The sequence below is a fragment of the Chroicocephalus ridibundus genome, chromosome 2 (genome assembly GCF_963924245.1).
Source record: "Chroicocephalus ridibundus chromosome 2, bChrRid1.1, whole genome shotgun sequence".
Lineage (NCBI taxonomy): Eukaryota > Metazoa > Chordata > Aves > Charadriiformes > Laridae > Chroicocephalus > Chroicocephalus ridibundus.
The window spans coordinates 169,063,071-169,088,688 of record NC_086285.1 but is presented as its reverse complement, the minus strand read 5'-3'; the positions used below and the strand labels follow the sequence as shown (position 1 = coordinate 169,088,688).

Below are 25,618 nucleotides of genomic sequence, written 5' to 3'. Positions count from 1 at the left end.
GATGATGGACACCAAGATGGGTTGGGCAGGACCAGGAGATGATGGGTGCCAAAATGGGTCCAGCCGGGCCAAGTGGAGATGGTGGGCACCAAGATGGCAAGAGAACCAGGAGGAGATGACGGACACCCAGATAGGTTGGGCAGGACCAGGAGATGATGGGTGCCAAGATGGGTCCAGCTGGGCCAAGTGGAGATGGTGGGCACCAAGGTGGGTGCAGGAGAACCAGGAGGAGATGATGGGTGCCAAGAACCAGCAGGAGATGATGGACTCCAAAGTGGGTCCAGGAGGACCAGCAGGACATGACAGATGCCAAGATACATCCAGCAGGGTAAAGCAGAGATGGTGGGCATCAAGATGGGTCCAGCAGAAGCGGAAGGAGATGATGGATACCAAGATAGGTCCAGGAGAACCAGGAGAAGATGATGGGTGCCAAGATGGGTCCATCAGAAGCAGGAGGAGGAGATGATGGACACCGAGATGGGTCCAGGAAGACCAAGCAGAGATTACGGGTGCCAAGATGGGTTGGGCAGGACCAGGAGCAGACGATGGGTCCTGTGGTGGGGCCAGCAGCACCAAGTAGACGTGACGGGTGCTGAGACAGGTCCTTTGGGACCCGGTGGTGCCAACGTGTGGTGAGATGGGGCCGGTGTGCTGCCATGGATGGGCGCCTTGAAGCGCACGGGTAGCGACCTGCCTGCCCAGCTCCTCCAGCCCCACCCCGCCCAGGATGGACAACCAGCCGCAATGAGCCACCCAACGGGACTCCCCCCCCCCCGCAACAGCACCCACCGCTGGGTGCACCCAACTCCCCCTCGAGATGCACCCGGGTCGTGCCCGCAGTCTCCTCCCCCCGCGGGTTGGGACTCTCCTGGCACTGGGACACTGGTCACGCCCCGACGGGCCACGTTCTCCAGGTGCTCGATACCTCCTCAGCTTGGAACCGGTGGCTTCTCCCGCCTCCCGAGGCGCTGCCCTGCCCCACGGCTGCCCCACGGCTCTGCTCTCAGTCACAGAACCAACCCCACCGGAGATGTGGTGGGACCACCCCCAGCTTCGACCGCCCCCCCCCAAGCCCTGCCCAGCCTCCCCCGTCCCCCACGCTGTCACCTGCTCCCCCAAGTCCCCGCGGCCAACGCCGGACACCCGGGCTGGAAATGCCACCCCGTCTCCACGGAGCCGGGATGCTCCATGGGTGCCGTCATCCCTGGGGACCCCCAAAAGTGGCCGACCCCACCGGCCGGCGAAGAGGTGGGCAGTGAGATGGCCGGAGGATCGGGATGGGGCGTGGGGAACGGTCCCGTGTCCCGCCGTAGGTGGGGACGGAGAGGGGCAGGGTGCTGCGGGGGGTCTAGGGGGGGCGGGTGCCACCCAGCACCCTCCTTCGGCGGGGTCCGGCTTGTGCTCCTCGGCCGAGTGGGGTGGGAGGGGGGGCTCGTGGTGGCCGGTGGCGGGGGGCGGCGGCGGGGGGGGGGACACTCGGTTGGCGGCTGCTATAGGACGCCCTCCATGAAGCTGGTGTCGAGGTGCTGGATGAGCACCCGGATGAAGGACATCTCCTTGCGGGTGTTCTCGAAGATGATCCGTGGGTCGTCCGACTGGCAGCGCAGGCAGTTGGGGGCCATCACCATGGCCAGGTTATTGACGTCCATCTTGGTGACGGCCACGTTGGCCGGCTGCACGAACACCTGGAGGTGGGGAGGAAGGCGGCGGTGATGGGGTGGGAGGAGACGGGGGTTGGGGGACACACCACACGGACCTCCTCATTCTCGGATGAGATGGAGGTCACCATGTGGGTAACCCCACATTGACTTGGGGGGACTACACGGACCTCCTACTTCTTGGATGAGATGGGGGTCACCACGTGGGTAACCCCACATCGACTTGGGGGGACCACATGGACCTCCTCGTTCTCGGATGAGATGGAGGTCACCATGTGGGTAACCCCGCATTGACTTGGGGGGAGTACACGGACCTCCTACTTCTCAGATGAGATGAGGGTCACCACGTGGGTAACCCCACATTGACTTGGGGGGACTACACAGACCTCCTCGTTCTTGGACGAGATGGAGGTCACCATGTGGGTAACCCCACATTGACTTGGGGGGATGACACAGACCTCCTCGTTCTCGGCTGGGATGGAGGTCACCACGTGGGTAACCCCACATCGACCTGGGGGGGACCACATGGACCTCCTAGTTCTTGGATGAGATGGAGGTCACCACGTGGGTAAACCCACATCGACTTGGGGGGACCACATGAACCTCCTAGTTCTTGGACGAGATGGAGGTCACCACGTGGGTAACCCCACATCGACTTGGGGGGACCACACGGACCTCCTAGTTCTTGGACGAGATGGAGGTCACCATGTGGGTAACCCCGCATTGACTTGGGGGGAGTACACGGACCTCCTACTTCTCAGATGAGATGAGGGTCACCACGTGGGTAACCCCACATCGACTTGGGGGGACCACATGGACCTCCTAGTTCTTGGATGAGATGGAGGTCACCATGTGGTAACCCCACATTGACTTGGGGGGATGACACAGACCTCCTCATTCTTGGATGGGATGGAGGTCACCACGTGGGTAACCCCACATCGACTTGGGGGGACCACATGAACCTCCTAGTTCTTGGATGAGATGGAGGTCACCATGTGGGTAACCCCACATCGACTTGGGGGGACCACACGGACCTCCTACTTCTCAGATGAGATGGAGCTCACCACGTGGGTAACCCCACATCGACTTGGGGGGACCACATGGACCTCCTAGTTCTTGGACTAGATGGAGATCACCATGTGGTAACCCCACATCGACCTGGGGGGGACCACATGAACCTCCTAGTTCTTGGACAAGATGGAGGTCACCACGTGGGTAACCCCACATAGACTTGGGGAGACTACATGGACCTCCTAGTTCTTGGATGAGATGGGGGTCACCACGTGGGTAACCCCACATCGACTTGGGGGGACCACACAGACCTCCTAGTTCTTGGATGAGATGGAGGTCACCATGTGGGTAACCCCACATCGACTTGGGGGGACCACACGGACCTCCTAGTTCTTGGACGAGATGGAGGTCACCATGTGGTAACCCCACATCGACCTGGGGGGGACCACATGAACCTCCTAGTTCTTGGACAAGATGGAGGTCACCATGTGGGTAACCCCACATCGACTTGGGGGGACCACACGGACCTCCTAGTTCTTGGATGAGATGGAGGTCACCACGTGGGTAACCCCACATCGACTTGGGGAGACCACATGGACCTCCTCATTCTTGGATGGGATGGGGGTCACCACGTGGGTAACCCCACATCGACTTGGGGGAACCCAACGCCACCTCCAGAGAGGCAACCAGGCTGGAAGGTGACCCCGGGGTGGGGGGGGGTGGGGGGCGGAACCCGCTGAGGTCCTTTCCGTACCTGTAGGAAGCGGATGAGGTAGCACAGCACCATTTTGTTGATCCTGGGCAGAGAGTGGACGACGGCGATGGCCGCCTCGGGGTTCTCGTAGTGGGTGATGCACTGCTCGTAAAACTCGTGAGGGATCAGCGGTTCCTCCAGCTCCCGGTACCAGAGCTTCAGCAGGGAGGCTGGGAAAGTGGGGTGAGAAGATGGGGAGATGTTAGACTTGACCGGCGAGGAGGGGAAAGCGTGGAGGGCCCGATTCTGTACCCCACGCAGCGCCCCCAGGGTCCTACCGGGAACGTGGGGGTCCTCCAAGCCGGTGGGGATCTTCCACTGGTCTACCTGCAGCTTGAGCGCGTTGACCTCGTCGATGTCACCGGGGACTCTGCACGGGGAAGAGACGTCGGTCCCCAAGCAAGAGATGGGGACCCACCTGCCTAACGCCCCCCACGGCTTTTGGGGTCCTCCATGGGTGCACGTGGGGCTCAAGGAGAGCCAAAAGGGGACATCAGCTGGAGATGGAGCCATTTGGGGACCTAGTTGCTGCCCCAAAGGGATGCGGCATCCTGCTGTGATGTGGGGCAGACCCCAGCGATGGTGGGCGTCACAGAATGGTCATGACCCTGCCATGGAGAAATCCCCGTGGCCTTGGAGCAAGGAGAAGTTGGGGGGCTGCTCTCTGCCCCACGGGAGGAGAAAGGCACCCATGGGGACACGGGGAAGGGGACAGCTGCCACGTAACGAGGTGACTCATGGCTTCCTCCGTGAGAAGGTCCAGGTTACCACCATCCTGGGGGTGGTCCCCTCCGCCGTAGGTGGCTTTACCTGAAGATGCCCTCGGTCTGGTCCCCGTTGAGCGCCAGGACCTCCTCGGAGAGGCGGGTTTGCACCCAGGGCAGCTGCCGGTCAGGGTATCGCTCCTTCTGCATGTTGATGATGTCCTGCAGCGAGCTGCCGAACATGGAAGGGTTGAAGACGGCGTTCTTGGCGTGGCGAATCTCCTCGATGTTCGGCTTCTTCAGGCCCTGAAGAAGAGACAAGAGAGGCCACCGGTGTCATCAGGAGCCATGACCGGTGTCCCCGCAGCCGGGATGGGCATATGGGGTCCTTCTCAACGCCAGCGCCCCACGGTCGAGCTTCAGGTCTGGTTATGATGCGTCCAGAGCCCAAGTCCATCATGTGATGGGGACAGACAATGGAACCATGGATGAACTCAAGCCAACCTGACCAAGCTCTCCAGCGGCGCCACGCACCAGAAGGTCGGCTCTGAAACCTCCACCAACCAACTGGACTCCAAAGCAAATCCAGCCCTTGGGACTCTCCCCATGGTGCCTGGTAGGACCCCCACGCTCTGCCGTGGGGCCATGGCCACGCTGGAGCATCTACACCAATGAGCCGTGTAGGGACGCAGAAGAGGCGATGGATGGAGCAGACGTGCGTGGTGGGATGGAGAAGAGGAGATGGTTGCAGTGGACGTGTGCGTGGTGGGATGCAGAAGAAGAGATGGACACCAGACGTGTATGGTGGGAAGCAGGAGATGGAGGCAGTGGATGCGTGCGTGGTGGGATGCAGAAGAGGAGATGGACATAGTGGACGTGTGCGTGGTGGGATGTGGAAGAAGAGATGGAAGCAGCGAACATGTTCGTGGTGGGACGTAGAAGGGATGGACACAGTGGATGTGTGCGCAGTGGGACGCAGAAGATGTGATGGATGGAGCAGATGTGCGTGGTGGGATGGGGGAGATGGACGCAGTAGACGTGCATGGTGGGATGTGGAAGAGGAGATGGACACAGCACACGTGCGTAATGGGATGCAGAAGAGGAGATGGTTGCAGTGGATGTGTGCGTGGTGGGATGCAGAAGAGACCATGGATGGAGCAGACGTGCGTGGTGGGATGGAGAAGAGGAGATGGTTGCAGTGGACATGCATAGTGGGGTGTGGAAGAGGAGATGGAGGCAGCGGACGTGTTCATGGTGGGATGCAGAAGAGGAGATGGACACAGCACACGTGCATGGTGGGATGGAGAAGAGGAGATGGTTGCAGTGGACGTGTGCGTGGTGGGATGCAGAAGAAGAGATGGACACCAGACGTGTATGGTGGGAAGCAGGAGATGGAGGCAACGGACGCGTGCGTGGTGGGATGCAGAAGAGGAGATGGACATAGTGGACGTGTGCGTGGTGGGATGTGGAAGAAGAGATGGAAGCAGCGAATGTGTTCGTGGTGGAACGTAGAAGGGATGGACACAGTGGATGTGTGCGCGGTGGGACGCAGAAGATGTGATGGATGGAGCAGATGTGCGTGGTGGGATGGAGAAGAGGTGGACGTGTGCAGCAGGATGCGGCCATCAATGAGCCCCTGGGTGAGCCCGGTGGGTGACATGTCCCCTCCCACTGCCAGGCCGTGTCTCGGCAGATGTCACCGGGAGGAGCCAAGCTGCCATCAACCAAGAAGGGGTCCCACCATCTCCTCTCTATCCCCATGAAAGGAAAAAGGGGAAACTGAGGCAGCCGCGGTGGTGGTGGGGCCATGAAGATCACCCCGAGCTGTGTATTAATCCTTATCTGGGGTGTTTTATTAATCAGCTGCCACCCTGACGGCAGCGGTGTCCCCAGGGATGGATCCGGCTCGGCGAGCTGCCCCGGTGACGGTGACCTTGGAGGAGTTGGGGGGGCTGGCGGGGCACCCCCCCCACCCCCACCCCGAAAGCTGGGGAGATGGGATCTGCTGGAGGCTCCTTTCCAACCCTTGGAACGTTTTTCCTCCCAGGGTCATTTCTTTAAGCCCTTGGTGCTGGGTAGGTTTGGGAAGGACCCGGTGGACCTTAGAGGGTCCTCAGAAGGTCCCCAGAAGGTCCCCAGAAGGAATGCAGTGATGGGCAAACCACGCTGGAGATGCCCGGAGCATCCTCATCATGAGTCTGGAACGACCCACGGCGTTGTTCCAAGAGCTCTCCAGCTTCATCCCTCCTCCTCCTCCTCCTCCTCCTCCTCCAGACCCCATCCCCAAATCTCAGAAGCCCCTCGGGTGGTCCCGGCCACCGCTGTGCCCAAGGGTTGGCCCGTACCTTCTTGGCTCCCGTCAGCGCTGCCTTCTGCAGCTTGTTGTAGCAGTACTTGGCGTAAGTGCTAATGGCCACCCCTGGAAGAGAAAACAGAGAGCGGGGGGGGGAAGGGTGTCAGGTGGGGGGTCATGGTGGGGGTCACAGGGGGGACCTGTCCCCTGCCAAGGGGGTGAAACTCATCCCGGCTCCAGGAGGGTGTCAGGGTCCCCCCCCCTCCCCGGGATGCTGTGCTGCTCCATCGCCACTCCTGGAGGCGGCGGGGGGGACGGGATGGATGATTTGAGGAGGACAATGTGTGTGTCCCCCCCCCGCCAAGACCTTGCAGGTGGTGACCCCATAACTCAACCCGCTCCCCGAGAGCCTCAGACCTTGGAGAAGCCACGTCCTTGTACCCACCTAACGTGGAGCCTTGGAGCCCCCTCGGCTCCATCCTCCGGCTCTCGGGGTTGATTTGTCACCCCCCCAGCCATCGCTTCTGCTGTCACCCCCCCGCTACACCATCCATCCTCTCCTCCTGATGCCACCGCTTCCCACCCTCATCCCTCTCCGCATCAGCCGACCTCTCCTCCTGCTGTTCTTCAACAAGGAGATGGCACCCTCAACCCTTGGAGCACCCCCGAGCTGCCAACGGGCTCATCCCAAGGGAGATGCTCCACATCCAAGAACCCCGGAGACCTGGTGGTACCTTCTGGATCACCCCAGAAGATGCTGGCAGCCCCATAAATTCTTCCCAAGAGCCTAAAAACAGGCAAACTGAGTAAAAAAATTCCATCATCTGGGACCTTCTCTCGTTTGGTAGCTTTGAAACCATGATGCCAGCACCGGTCCTGCCATCGGTGTGGCTTTTGTGCCACCAGAGTTGGGCATCCCGGAGCATCCCGAACCCGTCACGCTGGTGAGAACGGTCCAGGAGATAAAAAAAATGTGTTTTTTCTATTTAATATTGGTGCAAAAGAGAGGAAAAAAGGGTTCCTGGAGAAGAACAGGTGGCCAGAAGCTGCTCGCTGCCCTGACCACTCAACGGATGTTTTTTGGTTAAAACCAAACTCAGGGAATCGGGATCATCTACTTTTCCCTCCATCCCTGATGTCTTCAAAGGGCTTCCCCGATGGTTTTTGGGTACTCTGGGGGGAGGGGGGCTGAAGCCACCCCAAAGGAGGGGGCTTGGGAGATGTCCAGCACCAGGTGACTCCCCCCCAAATCTGGTGGCCATCCTTTTCCACGTGCTGGAGTCATCGACTCAGAGAAGAGTTTGGGTTGGAAGATACCTTTGAAGACCACCTAGTCCAACCCCACCCTCCCCGCCCCGCCAGCCACGAGCAGGGACATCTTCAACTAGACCAGGTTCCTCAAAGCCCCCATCCATAGCGCCACAGAAGGTTTTGGGTTGGAAGGGACCTTTGAAGGTCATCTAGTCCAACACCCCCCCACCACGAGCAGGGACATCTTCAACTAGACCAGGTTGCTTCTTTGGATGCGGCCCAGGAGATGACTGGTTTCCTGGGCTGCGACCGCACATCGCTGGCTCATGGCCCATTTGTCACCCACCAGTGTCCCCAAGTCCTTCTCCAGTCTCCATCCCTTCATCCCCCAGCCTGTTATGGATACTGGGGGGTGTTGCCCCCCCGCCACAGGTGCAGGCTCCTGCACTTGGCCTGCTTGAACCTCAGGAGGTTCACACGGGCCCCACTTCTCCACCTTGTCCAGGTCCCTCAGGTGGCTCAACCCCACCACTCAGCTTGGTGTTATCTCCAAACTGGCTGAGGGAGCACTTGATGCCACCATCTACGTCGTTGATGAAGATACTGAAGAGTGACCTTAAGTCATGGACGCCGTTAAAACCATCTCTTGGGGTCCTCCACTCCCCGCCCCCACCAGCTCCAGGTCCCAGCCCCACCATCACCGGGGCTCCTGGTTGAAGTCCCTCATCTCGCACTGAGAACCTCTTGGTTTCATTCGGGACGTTGAGCCTTCACCGGGACCTCCCTCCGATCGCCGATTCCCGGCAAACCCTCACCCCCCCCAAGCCAAAACCCAGAGGGATGTTGGGAAAAGGGGCTCATCCCACGTCCCCTGTGTCCCCCCGCCCACCAGCCCCCGGCCCTGCTGGTGATGGCCACGTCACCAAGGATGGTCGGGGCCACCTCGGGGCCACCCATTAATCGTCCAGAAAACCCATCAGCAGCTTCTACGTGGCTCCGCTTAATTAAACTCCTCCTTAACCCCGCCCCCCCCACCTTGTTAACGACTATTAAATTTATATTTTGATATAAAGTATATTCATATATAATATTATATACTTGGAGGTAACGTTATATATAACATTATATATTTACGATTCTGTGGTTGATATTCCGTGATTCCGTGGCCGATATTTATAGCATCAGATCTAATATTACCCGTTTATCCACGACTTCTATTATTGGTATCACACTATATACTGTATTTTTTTTATAAAAACATCATATAGAATGGTATATATAATTATCTATAATGTTATGTGCCTTTATCTATACCGTTATAGCCAATATTCGCCACCGATACGTGGTTTATATTATTTATATGATATTACGCAATATTATAGTTTGATAAAATATTATATAGAATGGTATATATGATTATATATAAGGTTCGGTGTATTTATGTATAATTTTATACGTCATATTCTCAGTTTGGACATTATTTATATTATTTATATAATATTATATACGGCATTTTTGATAAAATATTATATAGAATGCGTTATATATATAATTATATATAACGTTATGTGTGTTCATCTATAGCACCGTATAGAATGGTCTACATTTCTATAGTTATTAGTTCTATACTTACGGTAGTCTTATATTAAATGTTTTATTGGATACGCTATATATTTATTTAATCTGCTTTATATATTTTCTATAAAATATACGCTATTATATGTATTTCTATAAAATATACGCTAGTATATAAAAATCTATAATAATATATATGATTTATAGATATGAAAGATACATGTTTATATGAAATAGATGATATCTATAAGTTGATAATGATATATATGATGTTATATATAACTTATCTATGTATTTATATAAAACGCAGGCCATTATATAAAAAAATCATTAATCGTACAGATGACATCATATATAAATTATATATATATTTATATAAAATATATGTTAGATATAAATCGATCATAACATATACGACATTATATATAAATTATATATATATTTATATGAAATAGAGGCTATTGTATATTTATATATAACATTCTATAGAACATATAACCCCCCCTCCCAGATATCGGCTGTTTCTGGACTCTGTAACGTCTAGTCCCGGGTGCGTTAACGCCGCGCTCTACCTCTAGGAAAACCCTATTTTGGGCCCTCCGCGCCCCCCCCCGCCCCGCGCCCCCCCCGGCACGCGCAGCCCCCCGGCAGCGAGCAGAGGCGGGAGCTGGGGCGGGGACGCGGGGGACACACAGGGGGGGTGGCCAGCGGGGGCCCGGAGAAAGAAGCCCCAAGCGAGCGGTGACACGGCCCCTACCATCGTGCTCTTCGATATAGGGCTTGGGTTTCTTTCTCAATTTGGATTTCTTCTTATTGGTCCTTTCCAGGATTTCTTTAATGTGCTGGGTCACTGGGAAACAAACAAAGCGATGAAGACAAAACGGGGGGGGCGGGGGGGGACGGGGAAGGGGGGACGGGGGGAAATGAAAAGGGGGGCTTGGGATGGGAAGAGAAACGCAAATGCACACGGGAATGATAAATGGAACCGCCAAAATAACGTGAAAAGGGAAACCAAAAGAGAACGGAAATGGCAATAAAAATGCAACAGATTGAAAGTGAAATGAAAATAAAAGAAAAAGAAAAAGAAGAAAAAGAAAAAGAAAAAGAAAAAGAAAAGAAGAAAAAGAAGAAAGAAAAAAGAAAAAGAATAAGAAAAAGAAAATGAAAAGAGCAAGAAAAAGGAAAAGAAAGAAAAAAGAATAAGAAAATGAAAAGAAAAAGAAAATGAAAAGAAAAAGAAAATGAAAAAGAAAAAGAAAAATAAAAGATAAAGAAAAAAGAACAAGAAAAAGAAAAAAGAAAGAAAAAAGAAAAAGAAAAGGAAAAAAGAAAAAAAAGAAAAAGAGAAGGAAAAAGAAAAAGAGAAGGAAAAAGAAAAAGTAAAAGAAAAAAGAAAAAGAGAAGGAAAAAGAAAAAGTAAAAGAAAAAAGAAAAAGAAGGAAAAAGAAAAAGAAAAAAAAGAAAAGAAAAAGAAAAAGAAAAAGAAAAAGAAAAAGAAGAAAAAAGAAAAGAAAAAGAAAAAAGAAAAAGAAAAAATGAAAAAGAAAAAGAGAATGAAAATGAAATTAAAAATTAAAATTCAAATAATATTCAAAAAATTCAAATAATTCAAATAAAAGACAAAAGCAAATGAAAATGAAAAGAAAAATTAAACAAAATAAAAAGGAAAATAAATAAAATCGAAACTGAAATGGAAACAAAAGTAAATATTAATTAAATGAAAACGAAAACAAAAATAAAAATAAAAGAAAGTAAAAACAGAAAATGAAATCCAAAATGAAAATGAAATTGAAAATAAAATAAAAAGAAAACGAAAATGAGAATTAAAATGAAATTAAAAATAAAATTACAATAAAAATAAAAAAGCAAATAAGAAGAAAAAATGAAATAAAAATAAATGAAAGTGAAAATAAAAATAGATAAACTAGAAATAGAAAAACAAATAGAAATAAAACTAAAACTAGGTTAAATGAAAACGAAAATAAAAGACAACAGAAAATGGAAATGAAAATGCAAAATAAATAAAATAAAGGTGACACTAAAAAAAAAATCAATAAAATGAAAATGCAAATAAAACTGAAAATGAAAAACTAAAATAAATGGAAATGGGAATAAAAGAATAAATAACATCGAAATGAAAATGAAAAAGGAAATGCACATGAAAATAAAAAATAATTAAAGAATGAAAATGAAAATAAACCCAAATCAAGTGAAAATGAAATAAAACTGAAAACGATCGAAATAAAAAACAACACTCAAACGAAACTAGTGAAAATAAAAACGAAAATAAACCCGAAAACAAAACTAGAAACAAAAAAATGCCGACGAAAACAAAGGCTAAATCCCAGTCGTGTGGCGGTGGCGGGGCTGAGCGCGGGCACCGCTGCTGCCGGGGGGGCGGGGGGGACGGACACCTCTCCTGGCCGAGCACCCGCTGTCGCCGCCCGTTCGCCCAATCCGGCGTGAGCTCGGCGACGGCGGTGAAATGACCTTGACACCTCTGCTGCCGGCAGGACCCGGGGCGGGGGGGACACACACGGGCAGCCCCCGGCCCATCCCGTCCCACCGCCCTTGGGGACGCTCATGGGGCTTTCTCCGCCGCCCCACGCCTTTCCCCGTGGTCACCTCGGTTGGGTTCATCTCTTCTTGTCCCCAAGACCCACCACGGCGCCATGTGACGCCGGTGTCCCCCACACCCCTCCCACACAGCCCCCCCCCCACCCAAGGGCACCCAAAACCAACCACAGCGATTCGAGGACCATCTCCCAAGGGTTCCTGGCCAACGGTGGAAATCTGGGACCCCCACCTCTGCCTCAACCATCACCCACTGGGAGATGGCAACCAACCCATGGGTTGTGGAGATACCCAACCCTTCCAGCTGTGACCTGATCCTGCCAGACTGGATCCCACCACCCACAAGACGGCACCAGCGGTGAAGAAGGGATGGCCAAGCCCAGCAATGGTGAGGGGCTCCTGAATTCCCACCCATTTGGGGTCAAATAGCCAAAATTTATGTCTCTTCTATCTACCATGACCAAAATCCACCCGGGAATCAAGCTGGGTCCCCTTCCAGCATGGTATTTTTTTGGATCCAAAGCTACTCGAGAAGCCAGAAGAAGCATCTGGAGATGGAGATGATGATGGTGACGGTGGAATCACAGAATCAGAGAATGGTTTGGGTTGGAAGGGACACCTCTAAAGGTGTCCTCCTGGGCCAGGAGAAGTCATGGGACCTCTCGCTTATGGCCACCCCCCGGCAGAGGTGACGCCGAGCCTGCAGCAAAGGTGTCAAAGCTCATTTCGCGTCGGGTCTCACGCTGGATTTCCGTGTGCCGGGGAGGAAAGAAAGGACGGCGGAAAAGGCACCGCCGCGCTCGCTGCACCTGCGGGAGGGCTCTTGGATGAGTTCCTCACCCACCTTCCAAGAAGGAGACTCATGAATACGCAGGGGAAAGGAATAAAATTATCATAAATCAAACGGGTGTCAACATCAGCAGGGACCAAAGCCACCGGGCAGCGGTTTCTCTCTTACCTTTAGTGTCATTCACTGGATCCATGTGCCTGTAAATATATCCTTCTAGGTAGGAATGAAATTTGGGAGTGGGTGGGAAAAAGGCCAAACAAATGGCCATGAGCTCCCAGCCCCGGGCCAGGCTCTCGTAACGGAAGTTCTCGGTGGTCTGCCGGCACAGCTGGATGTAGAGCTCGTCTCTCAGACCCTGCATGCTCCAGCCTTTGGTGGCGATCTCCAAGGCCACGTTGAGCTGGTCCGTCTTGGCCCGCCGGTCCCCCATGTACATCTGAATCAGTTTAAATATCTCGCACGCCTCTTTCTTGACGTTGCGGTCGTTGGTCATGATCATGGGTTTCTTGATGGACTCGCTGCTCCAGGCCAGCATGTTGGCGATGGACACCTTCCTGCGGAAGAGCCCTTGGGTGTGCTTGTTGAAGTGCTTGGAGGCCCAGTTCTCAATGTCCGTCTCCGAGGAGGGCTTCCGCAGGTTGAAGGTGGGGAAGACACAGCTGGCGCTAGGCATCATGTTCCTGGTCTGTCTGCTGCTCTCGAACTGGGCGCAGGCACCGAGATCCTCCGACTAGGAGACAACAGCCAGACAAGGCAATGTTACTGACAGCATGGCTGCACCGTCCATCCAACCAACCAATCAACCAACCAACCAACCATCAAATCAACCAACCAATCAACCAACCAACCAACCAGTCAACCAACCAACCATCCAACCAACCAACCAACAAACCAGCAACCAACCAGCCAACCAACCAACCAACAAACAAACCAACCAGTTAACCAACCAACCATCCAACCAACCATCCAACCAACCAAGAAACAAACCAATCAACCATCAAACCAACCAACCAACCAGTCAAGCAACCAACCAACCAACCAAGCATCAAACCAATCAACCCAGAATCAAACCAATCAACCAACCAACCAACAAACCAACCAATCACCCAACCATCAAACCAACCAATCAACCAATAAACCAACAAACCAACCAGCCCAGCCAACAAACCCACCAACAAACCCACCCACCAACCAACCAACCAGCCAACCAACCATCAAACCAACCAACCAACCAACCAATCAAGCATCAAACCAACCAACCAACCAACCATCAATCAAAGCAACCAGCCAAGCAACCAATCAACCAAGCAACCAATCACCAAACCAACCAACCAATGAACCAACCAACCAACCAACCAACCAACCAACCAACCAACCAACCATCAAACCAACCAGCCAACCAAGCAACCAAGCAACCAATCATCAAACCAACCAACCAATCAACCAACCAACCAACCAGTCAACCAACCAATCAATCAATCAACCAAGCAAGCATCAAACCAACCAACCCAGCATCAAACCAACCAACCAACGAACCAAGAAACCAACCAACCAACCAACCAACCAACCAACCAACCGTTGCAGCATTAAGAGGTCACCCCACGCTTGCACCCAAAGCTACATCCTCTCCAAGGAGCTGCTCCTCAATCCCATCATGGGCAAGTGGAGCCAGCCTGGTGCCAGAGGCCAAGACGGGTCGTGGCATCAATCAGGATCAGGAGGGAGGGGACCAGTGGGGATAAGCGAAGCTGCCCAAAAGCGAACGTGCTGGGCTCCCTTCGCGCCTGGCACCCTGGTGACTCAGGCTTTGCAGTCATGGCCAGAAGAAGCTGGTGGCTATTACTAATGCGAGGGAAGCAAAGGGCGAGTGGCTTCAGGCCCCACCAGTCCTTCGTTGGGTGTCCACACCATGGAGGGGACACACTCACCTGTAACCAGCCCTCCATATAACCTCCTCTCCCCAAAGTCACGTTCAAGCGTGGTTCTCCAGCGGCCACGTACCCATGAAGAGGCTGGTGGCTCCACCAAGCCATGAGCCACATGGATGTTGTTTCTTTACATCCCACGTGCAGAGGGACACAAGCTGCCCAGGATCTAACCTCGCCTGCAGAGCACCCAGCCGGGAAGGACCTCTGCAGAGCAAAGGGGACCCTTGCAGACGAGTGTCCTTCTACTACTGGAACTGGAACCAGCGCGGCTTATGGATATCACCCCAGGAGATGGAGGGACATCCAAAAAGCTGGTGCCCAGCATGGAGAAAGGCAAACGAGGACACTTGGGATGGAGAAGGTTGATGGTCCCTGGTCCTGCAGCCAGCCAACGTGGCTTCATTGTGTGTCAGCTCCCTCTTCCGGGCCAGCATCACCTGGGTTTGGTGGCCCTGGGGATGTGACCTGTGGGCAGGCAGGAGGCGGGCCCTTCCTGTGGCAGGGAAGGACATGCCACACCATCCAGAGGTGACGTTGCTGTCCCCACCATGCGCGGGGGAACCACCTTGGTGGCCCCAAGCAGGGACCATGCACAAGGTGACTGCAGCAGTGCCATGGCCTTGGGACTGGGCTTTAGATGAGGAACAGAAGAAGAAAAGCAGGAGGCAGAACCAAGGTGGAAAGAGCCAGGGCCACATGGAGGTGGCAAGTCCAGGAGGGGACAGGGAAGCCACCCAAAGAAGCACCAGAGTTACTGGTAGGCAACCGAGCTTCTGCTTCTTCAAACAAGTCACGTTTCTTGTCTCCTCACTCAACAACTCATCCCTTCCCAGTGTTGAGGTCTTCTCTCTCCATTGACGCCGCTCAGCTCCCGTCTTGCACCGCGGTGACGATGGCAGGGACCTGGCCATGGGGACACGGGAGCTTCACCCCTCAAGGGACCCAGCCCCGCCGTTTCTATGGAGGCCACGTCCCCCAAAAGGTCCTTCTCTGTCTTCCAACCTGCTGCTCAGCTGAAGGCATGTGGGGCTTTCTGGGTGGAAGGAGATGCAGCGGTTGCTCTAAGGCTTCTCGCTCAGAAGCCACCGCTGCTGTGGCTCTTCCAAAAACCAGCCCACGAGCTGGGCCACAGCCACGTTGTTCATCCAGGCCACCCAAGGAGAAGCAAAGGACCATGTTGGCTGGGGCCATCAGCCTTCTCCAGCCAAGTCCACCCCAGTGGACAGCGTGGTCAGGCTGGGGAGTGACCCAGGCAGCAAAATGTGATGGATCTTCTGCTGCTAGGACCAATATAAAATTAGCTTCAGCCCTAATTAGCACAGTCCTAAACGAACTTGGGGGAAGCCTAGGGCTACAACAAGGAGATAAATAATTGGGCGTGAATCTCCTGACAGGGGGCTGCCACTGCCCGTCCCATGGGGTGACCATCTTTCCAGTTCAAACTCAAGCATTCTGTGGAGGAAGAAGGTCCTGGTGGCACGTGGACGGAGCTCGGATGCACCCCAGCGTGTGGCCAATGTGGGGAAACAACGTTGGTGACACCGGGCACGTCCCCGTCGCTCGTGCCGCCCCGTCACATCTCCTGTGTCCTTCTCTCCTCTGCCAGGTCTCCGTGTCTCCCTGCATGTCATCCCCAGCGTCATTTTGCTCCTGTTTTCTTCTTCGTTTCTGGCACGTCTTGCCGTCACGGACAGCGTGACAACCCTCTGCACAAAGGTCCCCCGCCAGGGCCAGACGCAGGTCTGGGCCCACCAACAAGGGGCTTCTGCTTCAACCAATGTTGAAGGTTCCCCAACTGATGGGGGCGTAAGAAACCAAATTAAAACCACGTGACAATCTTAGACATGATCATCGAATGGTTTGGGTTGGGAGGGACCTTCAAAGATCATTGAGTCCGACCCCTCTCCCATGGGAAGGAGCATCTCCCACTAGACCAGGTTGCTCAAAAGCTTGTCCAACCTGGCCTTGAGCACTTCCAATGATGGGGCATCCCCAACTTCTCTGGGCAACCTGAGCCAGTGTCCCACCACCTCTTCCTGGAACGGGTGTCTCTGAGCTTAAGGACAACATCAGACAGGGTCAACCAGACAGAAACGCCCGGGCAGCGGAGAAGAGTCCAACCAAAACCTGGAAGAGTCCCATCACATCCCGAGCTCCAGGCAGAGGCACAGGATCACTAACGGTGGCAGCTATTCCTCCTGGCCACCGTGAGCATCCAAAGTGGATTTGGAGCTCTCCGGTTTTGGGTTTGAACCTCCTCGTGCAGCACCGAGTGCTTGGGGAAACTTGGAAGTGTCTTCTGCTGCTTTTGGATGCAACGCCCCACCGCTTTCCTTGCACATTCCCATGGGCAAAAAAGCATTTTCCAGATTATTTTTTGTTTCCCAGGTCCATGTCCAGGGTCTTTCTCCTCCTTGCTGATACCAAGCTCATCTTCTAGGCAGTTTTCCAGGTTGGATTGCTCTCACCAGGGAAACTATCCTCGCACACGGCATCATCATCCACTTTTCCAAACCCATTATAGCCTTTCCTAGCGTCCTTACATCAACCCTTGGTGCATCCAAAAGCAAATCAAGTGGTCTTCCTCCAGAAACCCTTGTCTTCACCTCCCCACAGCCCATCTACGGGCTCGTCTGGCCACAGGAACATGGGCAGCATCACCGTCTTTGGCCAGAGTGGGACACTGCAGGTCAGAAGGGCAGATTTTGGATGTCGGATGCTGGGAGAGGAAAGATCATGAGAGCTGAAAGCCAGAAGCCTGGAGCTGCTGATGGAAAACATCTGATGAGATGGAAGATGGGGACAGGGGATGGAACAGCTCCAGCAGGTCCAGGTCAGAGCCCATGAGGGGCTACCACCAGCAGTAGGGCTACACCATCTCAAGGATGGTCTATGGCATCCTCTGGGATGGGAGCTTGGGGCAGGAGGGGTCTTCAGGACCTAGTGATAGGAGAAGGGAGAACGGTTTTAAACTCAAAGAGGGAAGATTTAGGTGAGATCTGAGGAAGAAATTCTTGGCTGTGAGGGTGGTGAGCCCCTGGCCCAGGTTGCCTGGAGAAGCTGTGGCTGCCCCATCCCTGGAGGGGTTCAAGGCCAGGTTGGACGGGGCTTGGAGCAACCTGGGCTAGTTAAAGACGTTCCAACCATCTAGGGTTGGAACTAGATGATCTTTAAGGTCCCTTCCAACCCAAACCATTTCATGATTCTATGACCAGAGAGGGGACGGGCAGCTCAGAACCCTGGGAAACAGATCCTGGAAAGATGGTGTGCTTCTGGCTGTTTCATTCCAAGGTTTTGAGGGATCAGCTTGCTATGGACCAGCTTCTATGAGAAAGCAAATCCGTCAGCCAGGTGGGCAGCGCCACCAATCCCGATGTGCCAAGGAGGAGACTGAGATAGGACCTGCGTGGGGGTGCTGCCTGCGATCAGATGGGACAGTCCGCACCAGAGGGACAAAACTCCTCAACTTACTTTCAGTCTTTACTGGGAAAAAGTCTTGCTGTAACTGGAAATTGCCTTGGAGTTCCTGGTGGGCCCGGTGATGGGTTCAACCAGCACTTGAATGGCTGGAGCTGGGGTGGTGGGTCAAGACCTCAACTCAAACGTGGGGCTGCACGTTCCTGCTCACGGCGAAAGCCAAGGGTCAGCGGTGCCGCTCCGTCACCTCGAACCGATACGGCTGGGAACAATCTGGCAAGAAACCCCTCATTTCTGGCCAAAAACCGCAGTGAAAACCGAAGCAGGTGGAACGCGTGGAACGGGGATGGTTTTCTCGATGCTCTTAACCCCCTCTAGGCCATCTCCCCTCGCTCTGCGGAGGGGACATCCCTGCTCACGCATCTCCTCCGGCTGGATGGGGACCAGACGTGGCATTTTGGGCGTCCCCGGAATCCAGCGCTCTTGGAGGATGCTACGAAGCCCGGGACTGAGCTGTCACGGGATTGGTAAAGAGAAATCTCCTGCACTGCCACCATCCGAGGCTGCCGGGACGTGAAACGCAAGGAGAGGAGTTACTGCAAAGCACATGAACCCCGCGTGTGTGCCGGGAGCACCCAGCACAGCTGGGGACGGGTGCTCGAGGCTCCCCTGGGAGCTGGGCGGGTGCTCGGGGTCCAAGAGCTGGGTCCCACCAAGCAGCAACCAGACCAAGGGAGGAGAAGCAGCTCCTGAAGCCACACCACAGGGCTGAGGTGCCCGTGCTGGCAACTCGGTGGCTAGGAATCGCCCCGGGGACCATCCCGCTGGATCTGCAGCGGAGGCAGGGATTTAAACCGCCTTTACAAGAAGAAGGAGGGTGGTTGAGAACATCGCGCTGCCACGTTGGGGTGGCCTGCCCAACCCGGCGTGGCGCCTGAGGAGATGCTGCATGACGGGGTGAGGGTTGGTGGCGTGGGGCACGCGGTGAAGCCCCCCAACGCCGAGGACATCCCCGAGGACGTTACCTGAGATGGATGCAGGTAGGGCTCGGGGGAGGCCAGGTTGGTCTGCACGGAGACGCTCTTCTCCAGCAGGATCTGGGGGAAGCCCAGCTTCTCGAAGGTGTTCCTCTTCCAGTGCTTGTTCTCCTGCTGCGCCAACGCCTCATCCTCGCTGAAGGCTCGCACCACCGGACCTGGCATGGGCAAAGGGAGGGCACCGTCGCTCTCGTAGCCCGAACCGTCCTTTTGGGAATCCCAGCTGCTCCGTTGCTTCATGTGGTAGTGGGCTTGCTGGGCTTCCCAAGCCAGGCGGGCTTGTGCCAGGAAAGGTTCGGGGAAGCCCCGCGCCGCCTCCGCCTCCGCCGCCTTGCTCTCCGTACGGTTCATCGGTGACCTGTTGGGTCCCGGGGTGGCTCGTTCCTCCCCCAGCATCTGCTCGCCCAACACCTCCCGGTCCCCTGAGCCATCCGTGGAGGAAGCGTTGGGGTCGTGGGATAGGGAAGGCTTTCGGCTTTTCCTCTTTCTGGTGGAGGGCGAGTAGCCGGTGGAGGACAAGGTGTCCTGTTGGCTGGACCACGACATGGAGTCCTCGCCCTGGGCCACCTGACCACCCGTTGGGCCAGGGCAGAAGTCGGGTCCCTCCATGCTGCTGTAGTCACCCGATTTGATCTCCAAGCGTTGGTCCCGGACCAGGCAAGGGCTGTGCTGCAGTGAGTAGGAGCCGCCGATGGGGTTGGGGGAATATTTGTGCCTCAACCCCGTCTTCATCTTGGGGCTGGAGCCCGACTGCTCGACGTAGACCAGTTGCCTGACGTACTCCTTGCCGGCGGGGCTGTACTCCAGGCTCATGAACCGGTCGGGACACTTCTGTTTGGTGAGCACCAACTGCTGGTAGGGTGAGTTGGAGCCTTGCTTGGGCGATTGGAGGAAGGGGTGAGGTTTACGGATGGGCGATTTCTGGGGCGAACCGGCTTTGTAGCTCCCACTGGCTTCGTACTGCATGTCCACGGGGGGTTCGTCGTAGATGGGAGCCTGGTACTCCATGGGGGGTTCCTCGTAGAGGGGGGGCTCGTAGGCGTAGCGGGGCGAGGAGGGTTGCGACTCGCTGGAGTGCTTGCGGTGCTGGGCTTGGAGTGGGGAGCAGAAGGAGTCCCCCCGGCCGAGCAGCGGCGAGCAGCTGCCCACGTGCTCAGCCCTCTTCAAGAAGGGCGACTGCTTCCTCTCGGGGAAGAAAACCGAGTTGTCAGCGTCGGGGGTGAAGGTTTGCAGGTTGGGCGACTGTTGGCCCCCCGAGGGTCGCCGGGAACGGGTGCCCGGTTGGTTTTCGGGCGCATAGCCGTTGCCTTGGTGCATGAGGAAGCTGGGCTCGCGGTCGGTCACCTTGATCAGCATCCGCTCCTTGGTGCCGGCGTTCCATCGCAGGGACGATGTCCTGCGGGGAGAAACACAGCGCCGCCATCAGCGTTCCAAGCCCCCCATGCCCACAGACGGACAGACACTCCCATATCGCTTCCCTGGGACCTCCCAGACCCTCGACTACAGCAGAACCCAACGGATGGACACGCCCAACCACCCCAAGCCTCTCCCATCAGGTGAAGACCACGTCGGCGATGGTGAAACCAGGGCATTGCAACTGTCCCACAGGCAGTGGAACAAACCCACACCGACCTCAGCAACCCCCGGGGTGCACGAAGGATGCGCAGGCTGGAAAGCCAAGCCCCGAAAAGCCATGACACCCCTTGGAGCACTTGTCTAGGAGACAGCCCTGAATCAGCCCTCCCCGCTCCTATCTTGGTGCTTCTTGGAGCTGAACGGTGATGGAGGAGCGAGCACGGCCAAGCGTTGGTGACAACCCTTGGGGTAGGTGTACGTTGGGTGACAGTTTCATGGGTGTTTTGGGAACGCAGTCCTTGCAGGAAGCAGGGACTGACCCCACCATGGTCCCCACCTGGGAACCGGCCCCTTGCCGGGGTTGTCCCATCCCAGGCCAAGAGGGAGAAGCCGCCTCCGCACAGCCCCATCTCTCCCACCTCTTCTTGCTTTCCATTCCTCGCAGCACCCGGCATTAACCCATCTCACCCGCTCCATCCAGCCCCCGGCCCGGGATTAACACCCTCCTCCGGTCCCCAGCTGGAGCTGGGTTATGTTAAAAACCAAGAAAATACAACAATCCCGAGCATCGTTTAAAAAGAAGTTGAAGGCAAAAACCGTCAGACTTTGCCCCCTCTGACGCAGAGGGAGCCCACGGTGGGGGGACGGGGCAGGGGAATGAGCCCCTGCCTGTGGTTTGGCTCCTGTGGGGATGGTAAATAGTTCAAAAAGGGCTTGAAAACACAACCCTGACCTGTGCAGAGATGTCCCAGCCCCATGAAACGCGAACCCCCGTTGCCTTGTACCCCAAGGCTGTGGGGCAGCTACTTCTGGTAGCACCAAAGTGGAACACCGACATGTGGGGCAGGGAGGGGAGGGACAGCTCATCCATCTGCCTAAACCCACACGATGCATGGACACCTCGGTCTCCAAAGGGGTGGAGGACAAGCACCACAGAGGCGAGAGGAGCTGCCCTCCATCCCCTTCATCACTGAAAAAAGCCCTAGAGACAGCCCCAGATGGGATGAGCATCTCAGCACGGATGCGAGGATGTGCATGATGCCCACGGAGAGGCAAGCGGGAGCCGGGGCGGTGGTGGTGGATGCCCACGGCTTCTTTTTCTTGACGCTCAAGCTCACTGCGTCCCTCAGCCACTTCTCATCCCGTGGGATGACGCCCTGCAAACTTCCGCTGACATTCTTTCGACGTGGAGCATCCTACAGCCTCTTGGTGGTGTGTGACTTGCAGAGGCCACCCGCACACCCCAAACCCGCGCGGCGTCGGGATGGAAATTACGCCACGCGTTTTTTCATACGTACGACATGCGCATGTGCATGTGCCAACGGGGACCTTCTTCATTCTAAGATGTGAATAATCATCCCCAAATTGTCACCCAACAGGCAGCCCAGGAAGCCAACCGTATCCTGGGTTGCATCAAAAGAAGCGTGGGCAGCAGGTCGAGGGAGGGGATTCTGCCCCTCTGTTCCACTCTTGTGAGACTCCACCTGGAGTGCTGTGACCAGCTCTGGAGTCCTCAGCACAAGAAGGACATGGACCTGTTGGAGTGGGGCCAGAGGAGGCCCCGGAGATGCCGGGAGGGCTGGAGCCCCTCTGCTGGGAGGACAGGCTGAGAGAGCTGGGGGGGTTCAGCCTGGAGAAGAGAAGGCTCCGCGGAGACCTTCCAGCCCCTTCCAGGCCCTCAAGGGGCTCCAGGAAAGCTGGGGAGGGACTCTGGAGCAGGGAGAGGAGCCATGGGACGAGGGGGAATGATTTTCCACTGAAAGAGGGGAGATTGGGATGAGATCTGAGGAGGAAATCCTTTGCTGTGAGGGTGGTGAGCCCCTGGCCCAGGTTGCCCAGAGAAGCTGTGGCTGCCTCATCCCTGGAGGGGTTCAAGGCCAGGTTGGACGGGGCTCGGAGCAACCTCGGCTAGTCAAAGATGTCCCTGCCCACGGCACAGGGTTGGGACTAGATGATCCCTAGGGCCCCTTCCACCCTAAACCATTCTCTGATTCTGTGATTCCTGGTGCGAGCAGGGGTGAAAGCTGAGGCAGGCAACATGCCGCGCCCGCCAGGAGCTCACCCGAGCAGGGCTCAGCGGAGACCAACTCATCCACAAGTGAAAATACCTCTGGAGCCTCCAACCAGGGCCAGGAGGAGACCTCCTTCACCGCTACCCAAAGTCCACATTCTCATTAAAGCAGTTGATCGTCCTGGTGGGTAACATCTCCTCCGAATGACAACGTGTCCCCACAAAGTTGGGTTTCCCATCACCGATGCTCCAGCAGCTCATCCGTAGGTTCTCCGTTTCAACCCTAACTGCAATTGGCAATGAATCAGAGGGTTTTTTTTCCCCCTCTTTATTAATAATTCATGGGCAGAAATAATTATAATTTCAGGATAACCTCAGCCCTGCAGGATTAACTCCTCGGGAGTGGGTTGCAGGGAGCTGTGCACCACCTGGGCAAGGCTGGCTGGGTTCCACCTGGGCTGCTGAGTGTCCTGGGACGAACAAGAAAGTCCAAGGGTTGGTGAGCAACTCAACCCTCTTCAACTGAGTCCACCTCTCCTGGAGTAGCTCCGAGCCAGTGGATCATCCACCGTGGAAACAAACGCCCCTCTACAGGAGGGCGGACATCAAGGCTTGGACCAACTCCCGGCTACCACCTCCTCACAAAATACAGTGTCAAATAGAATCATAGAATCACAGAACCTTCATGGTTGGAAAGGACCTTTGAGATCATCGAGTCCAACCAAAAACACTGGGAGGAGCAAAACTGCAGCCCAGCTTGGGCTTCAGCCTTGGACGTATTGACGCTGCTCCAGCCTCAAAGGCAATTGTCACTTTGGTTGGGACGTTGCCCACCCCCTTGCCAGCATGCTGCTGTCAGATGGGGAAGTAGGAGAAAATAATTTCTGAACACCATCATAAGCTTGGGCAACAGCCAGGAAACAAATCTGCCAGCAGTGGGATGTGACGTCGGAGCTGGACAGAGATGCCCCCATCACTCCCCAAACTGCAGGTAACACCAAGGATGTGGTTTGCACCTTGATCTCCCCCGAACGTTGGGTGACCTTTGGTGACCAACCCTTCTCCTGGGCTCCACGGAGCTCGTTAGTGGGAAATGTGCCTGTTGGTTGGGAAGGGCAGGAGCCGGACACCACCGGCTGCCATCTTGTCACCTGGCTCACGTCCGTTCTCCAGGGCCGTCTCAACCCGCGGCGTCTCCAATGAAGGACACAATGACCTCACACCGTGAAAAGTTAGCCCAAGAGTTGGCTCACGTTTCTACTCCCATCCGCATGAAGCTGTCGAGAGTACGAGACTCTTTGAGTTACTGCCAACTCTGTACTCGATCTCTTGATCCTGGTGACCTGAAGGTAGGAGGGTCCCACAGCCTTTTCATCGATTAGAGCCTCTTCTCACGATGAAATCCCAGAGATGAGGGAGGCTGGTGCCCAGCAGAAGAGGGCCTTCCCACTCCTTTTTGGCAGCAGGCACCATCTCCAGATGCCTCACTGCCAGCACAGCTCTCAGAGGTCACGCTGAGCAGCCTTGAGCAGCAGCTGAGCAGCTGGAGCCTTGGCTCCAGTTCTGGTGCCAAAACGTCCCATTGACGTATTGTCCGACGCACCCTTCTCCCCACCCACCGCTCTCTGGATCTCATGGATTCCGAGAGCTGGAGGCAGCTCTCCTTATGCTGTGTTACCACACTAAACAAGAATTAAACCTTCTCCCCTGCTTTCGTGGAAGCACGTCTACAGGGAGATCTTCTGCATCGTGTCCTGAAGGTTGAAGGTGGCTCCTTGTTTCTTCGAGAGGGCAGCAGAGCCACCAGCTCTGGCCACCTCACGCTGCCTTTCCCAGGTCTACCTGTTTAAGACCATGCTTTGATTTTCCTCTTTGCTACCCCAGTTCTCCCTGCTCTTTTCCACCTTATCCAGAAGACTTCATAGCCACTGGTTGAGGGGTTCTGCAAGAAGAGGCTCTTCTGCCCCTGCATGACCTGGCACATGGAACATCCCAACTCACAGAGGTTTTTCATCTGCTCAATCCACGTTTCAAGTCCTTGGGAGGTGCCATCAAGGCAGGGGACGCTCAGGAGGAAGAGCAGAGGTGGTTTTTATGGAGGTAAAAGCATCTCCCGTCTGGCAGGAGGGATCTGAGCTGGGGTTTGCTGGTGTCTCCAAAGCACAGAGAAGCACATCGTGTTACCGGTTCCTCGCCGAGTCCCACGTTGGCACAGAAGATACCGAAGGCACCGTCTGTGACACGTCTGGGAGCACAGGCTGCTCTCCCAGTTTATTCCTCTTTCATTCTCAGTTATTTTTTCACAGCCACTTGTCCTTTCTGTCCTTCAGGAAAAGGTGGAGTGAGTCCAATCACCGAGTTTTGCAGAAAAATGCTCACAACGAGGCATATATAAATATCTTCCTGCATGGGGCTTCACCATCTCTCAGCACCCTGCTTTTTGCTTGCCCATGACTTTGTCCTCGCTCCACAGGATGTGGGGAACAATTTCTTCCTTCCCTTTCTTCAGCAGCCTTCCAAGCTCCCGTGGACTTGAGCCTCCTGCCAGCTTCTTGCCGTTGAAGATCTGCATGAGTTTGGGTCCCTCCAGACTGGTTGTTGGATCTCAACCACTCATCAAGCCCTTCCAGACCCCCAAAACTCACTCCACAACCCTAGGAGCATGCCCTGGAGAGCACAAACAATCAGGGGAGGAGGATGAAGGAAAGCCTTGATAGGTCAGAAACGCCAAGAAACGTTTGGCCGCATCGCCCCACATCAACCACCTCAAATGATGAGTGAGGGGAGAAGATAGATCCGCTATGGAGAGCACCAAGGACCTATTTCATCCCCTGCCTGCTCCATCATTAACGGGCAGATGTTCCACCAGCACTGAAAAGACCAGGGTGGTGAGTCTGGAAGAAGCGTGATGGGGCAAGAAGGGCTTTGTAGAGTGGAGTTGATGGTTGGACTCGATGATCCCAAGGGTCTTTTCCAACCTAAATGATTCTATGATTCTACGATTACAATCCCACCAGAAACAAACCTTCCTGCTGCTGCA

The 25,618-nt window shown here is 54.8% G+C and overlaps 1 protein-coding gene across 5 annotated transcripts in view; it reads right to left on the bottom strand.

Moving 5' to 3' along the window:
- Positions 1-1,345: 1,345 nt before the first annotated feature.
- ARHGAP39 (Rho GTPase activating protein 39) overlaps positions 1,346-25,618 on the bottom strand; it is a 163,510-nt gene continuing 139,237 nt past the window's right edge. For 4 of the 5 annotated variants that reach the window (XM_063327683.1, XM_063327680.1, XM_063327679.1 and 1 more), the window contains 8 exons: positions 18,981-20,388; positions 12,779-13,340; positions 10,004-10,096; positions 6,473-6,546; positions 4,234-4,433; positions 3,702-3,793; positions 3,424-3,593; positions 1,346-1,685 (listed from right to left, as the gene is read on the bottom strand). In XM_063327683.1, coding sequence (XP_063183753.1) covers positions 1,491-1,685; positions 3,424-3,593; positions 3,702-3,793; positions 4,234-4,433; positions 6,473-6,546; positions 10,004-10,096; positions 12,779-13,340; positions 18,981-20,388 — 2,794 coding nt within the window. In that variant the 3' untranslated portion in view covers positions 1,346-1,490. The remainder of the gene's footprint in view (positions 1,686-3,423; positions 3,594-3,701; positions 3,794-4,233; positions 4,434-6,472; positions 6,547-10,003; positions 10,097-12,778; positions 13,341-18,980; positions 20,389-25,618) is intronic. The other variant, XM_063327682.1, reaches the window with a different exon arrangement.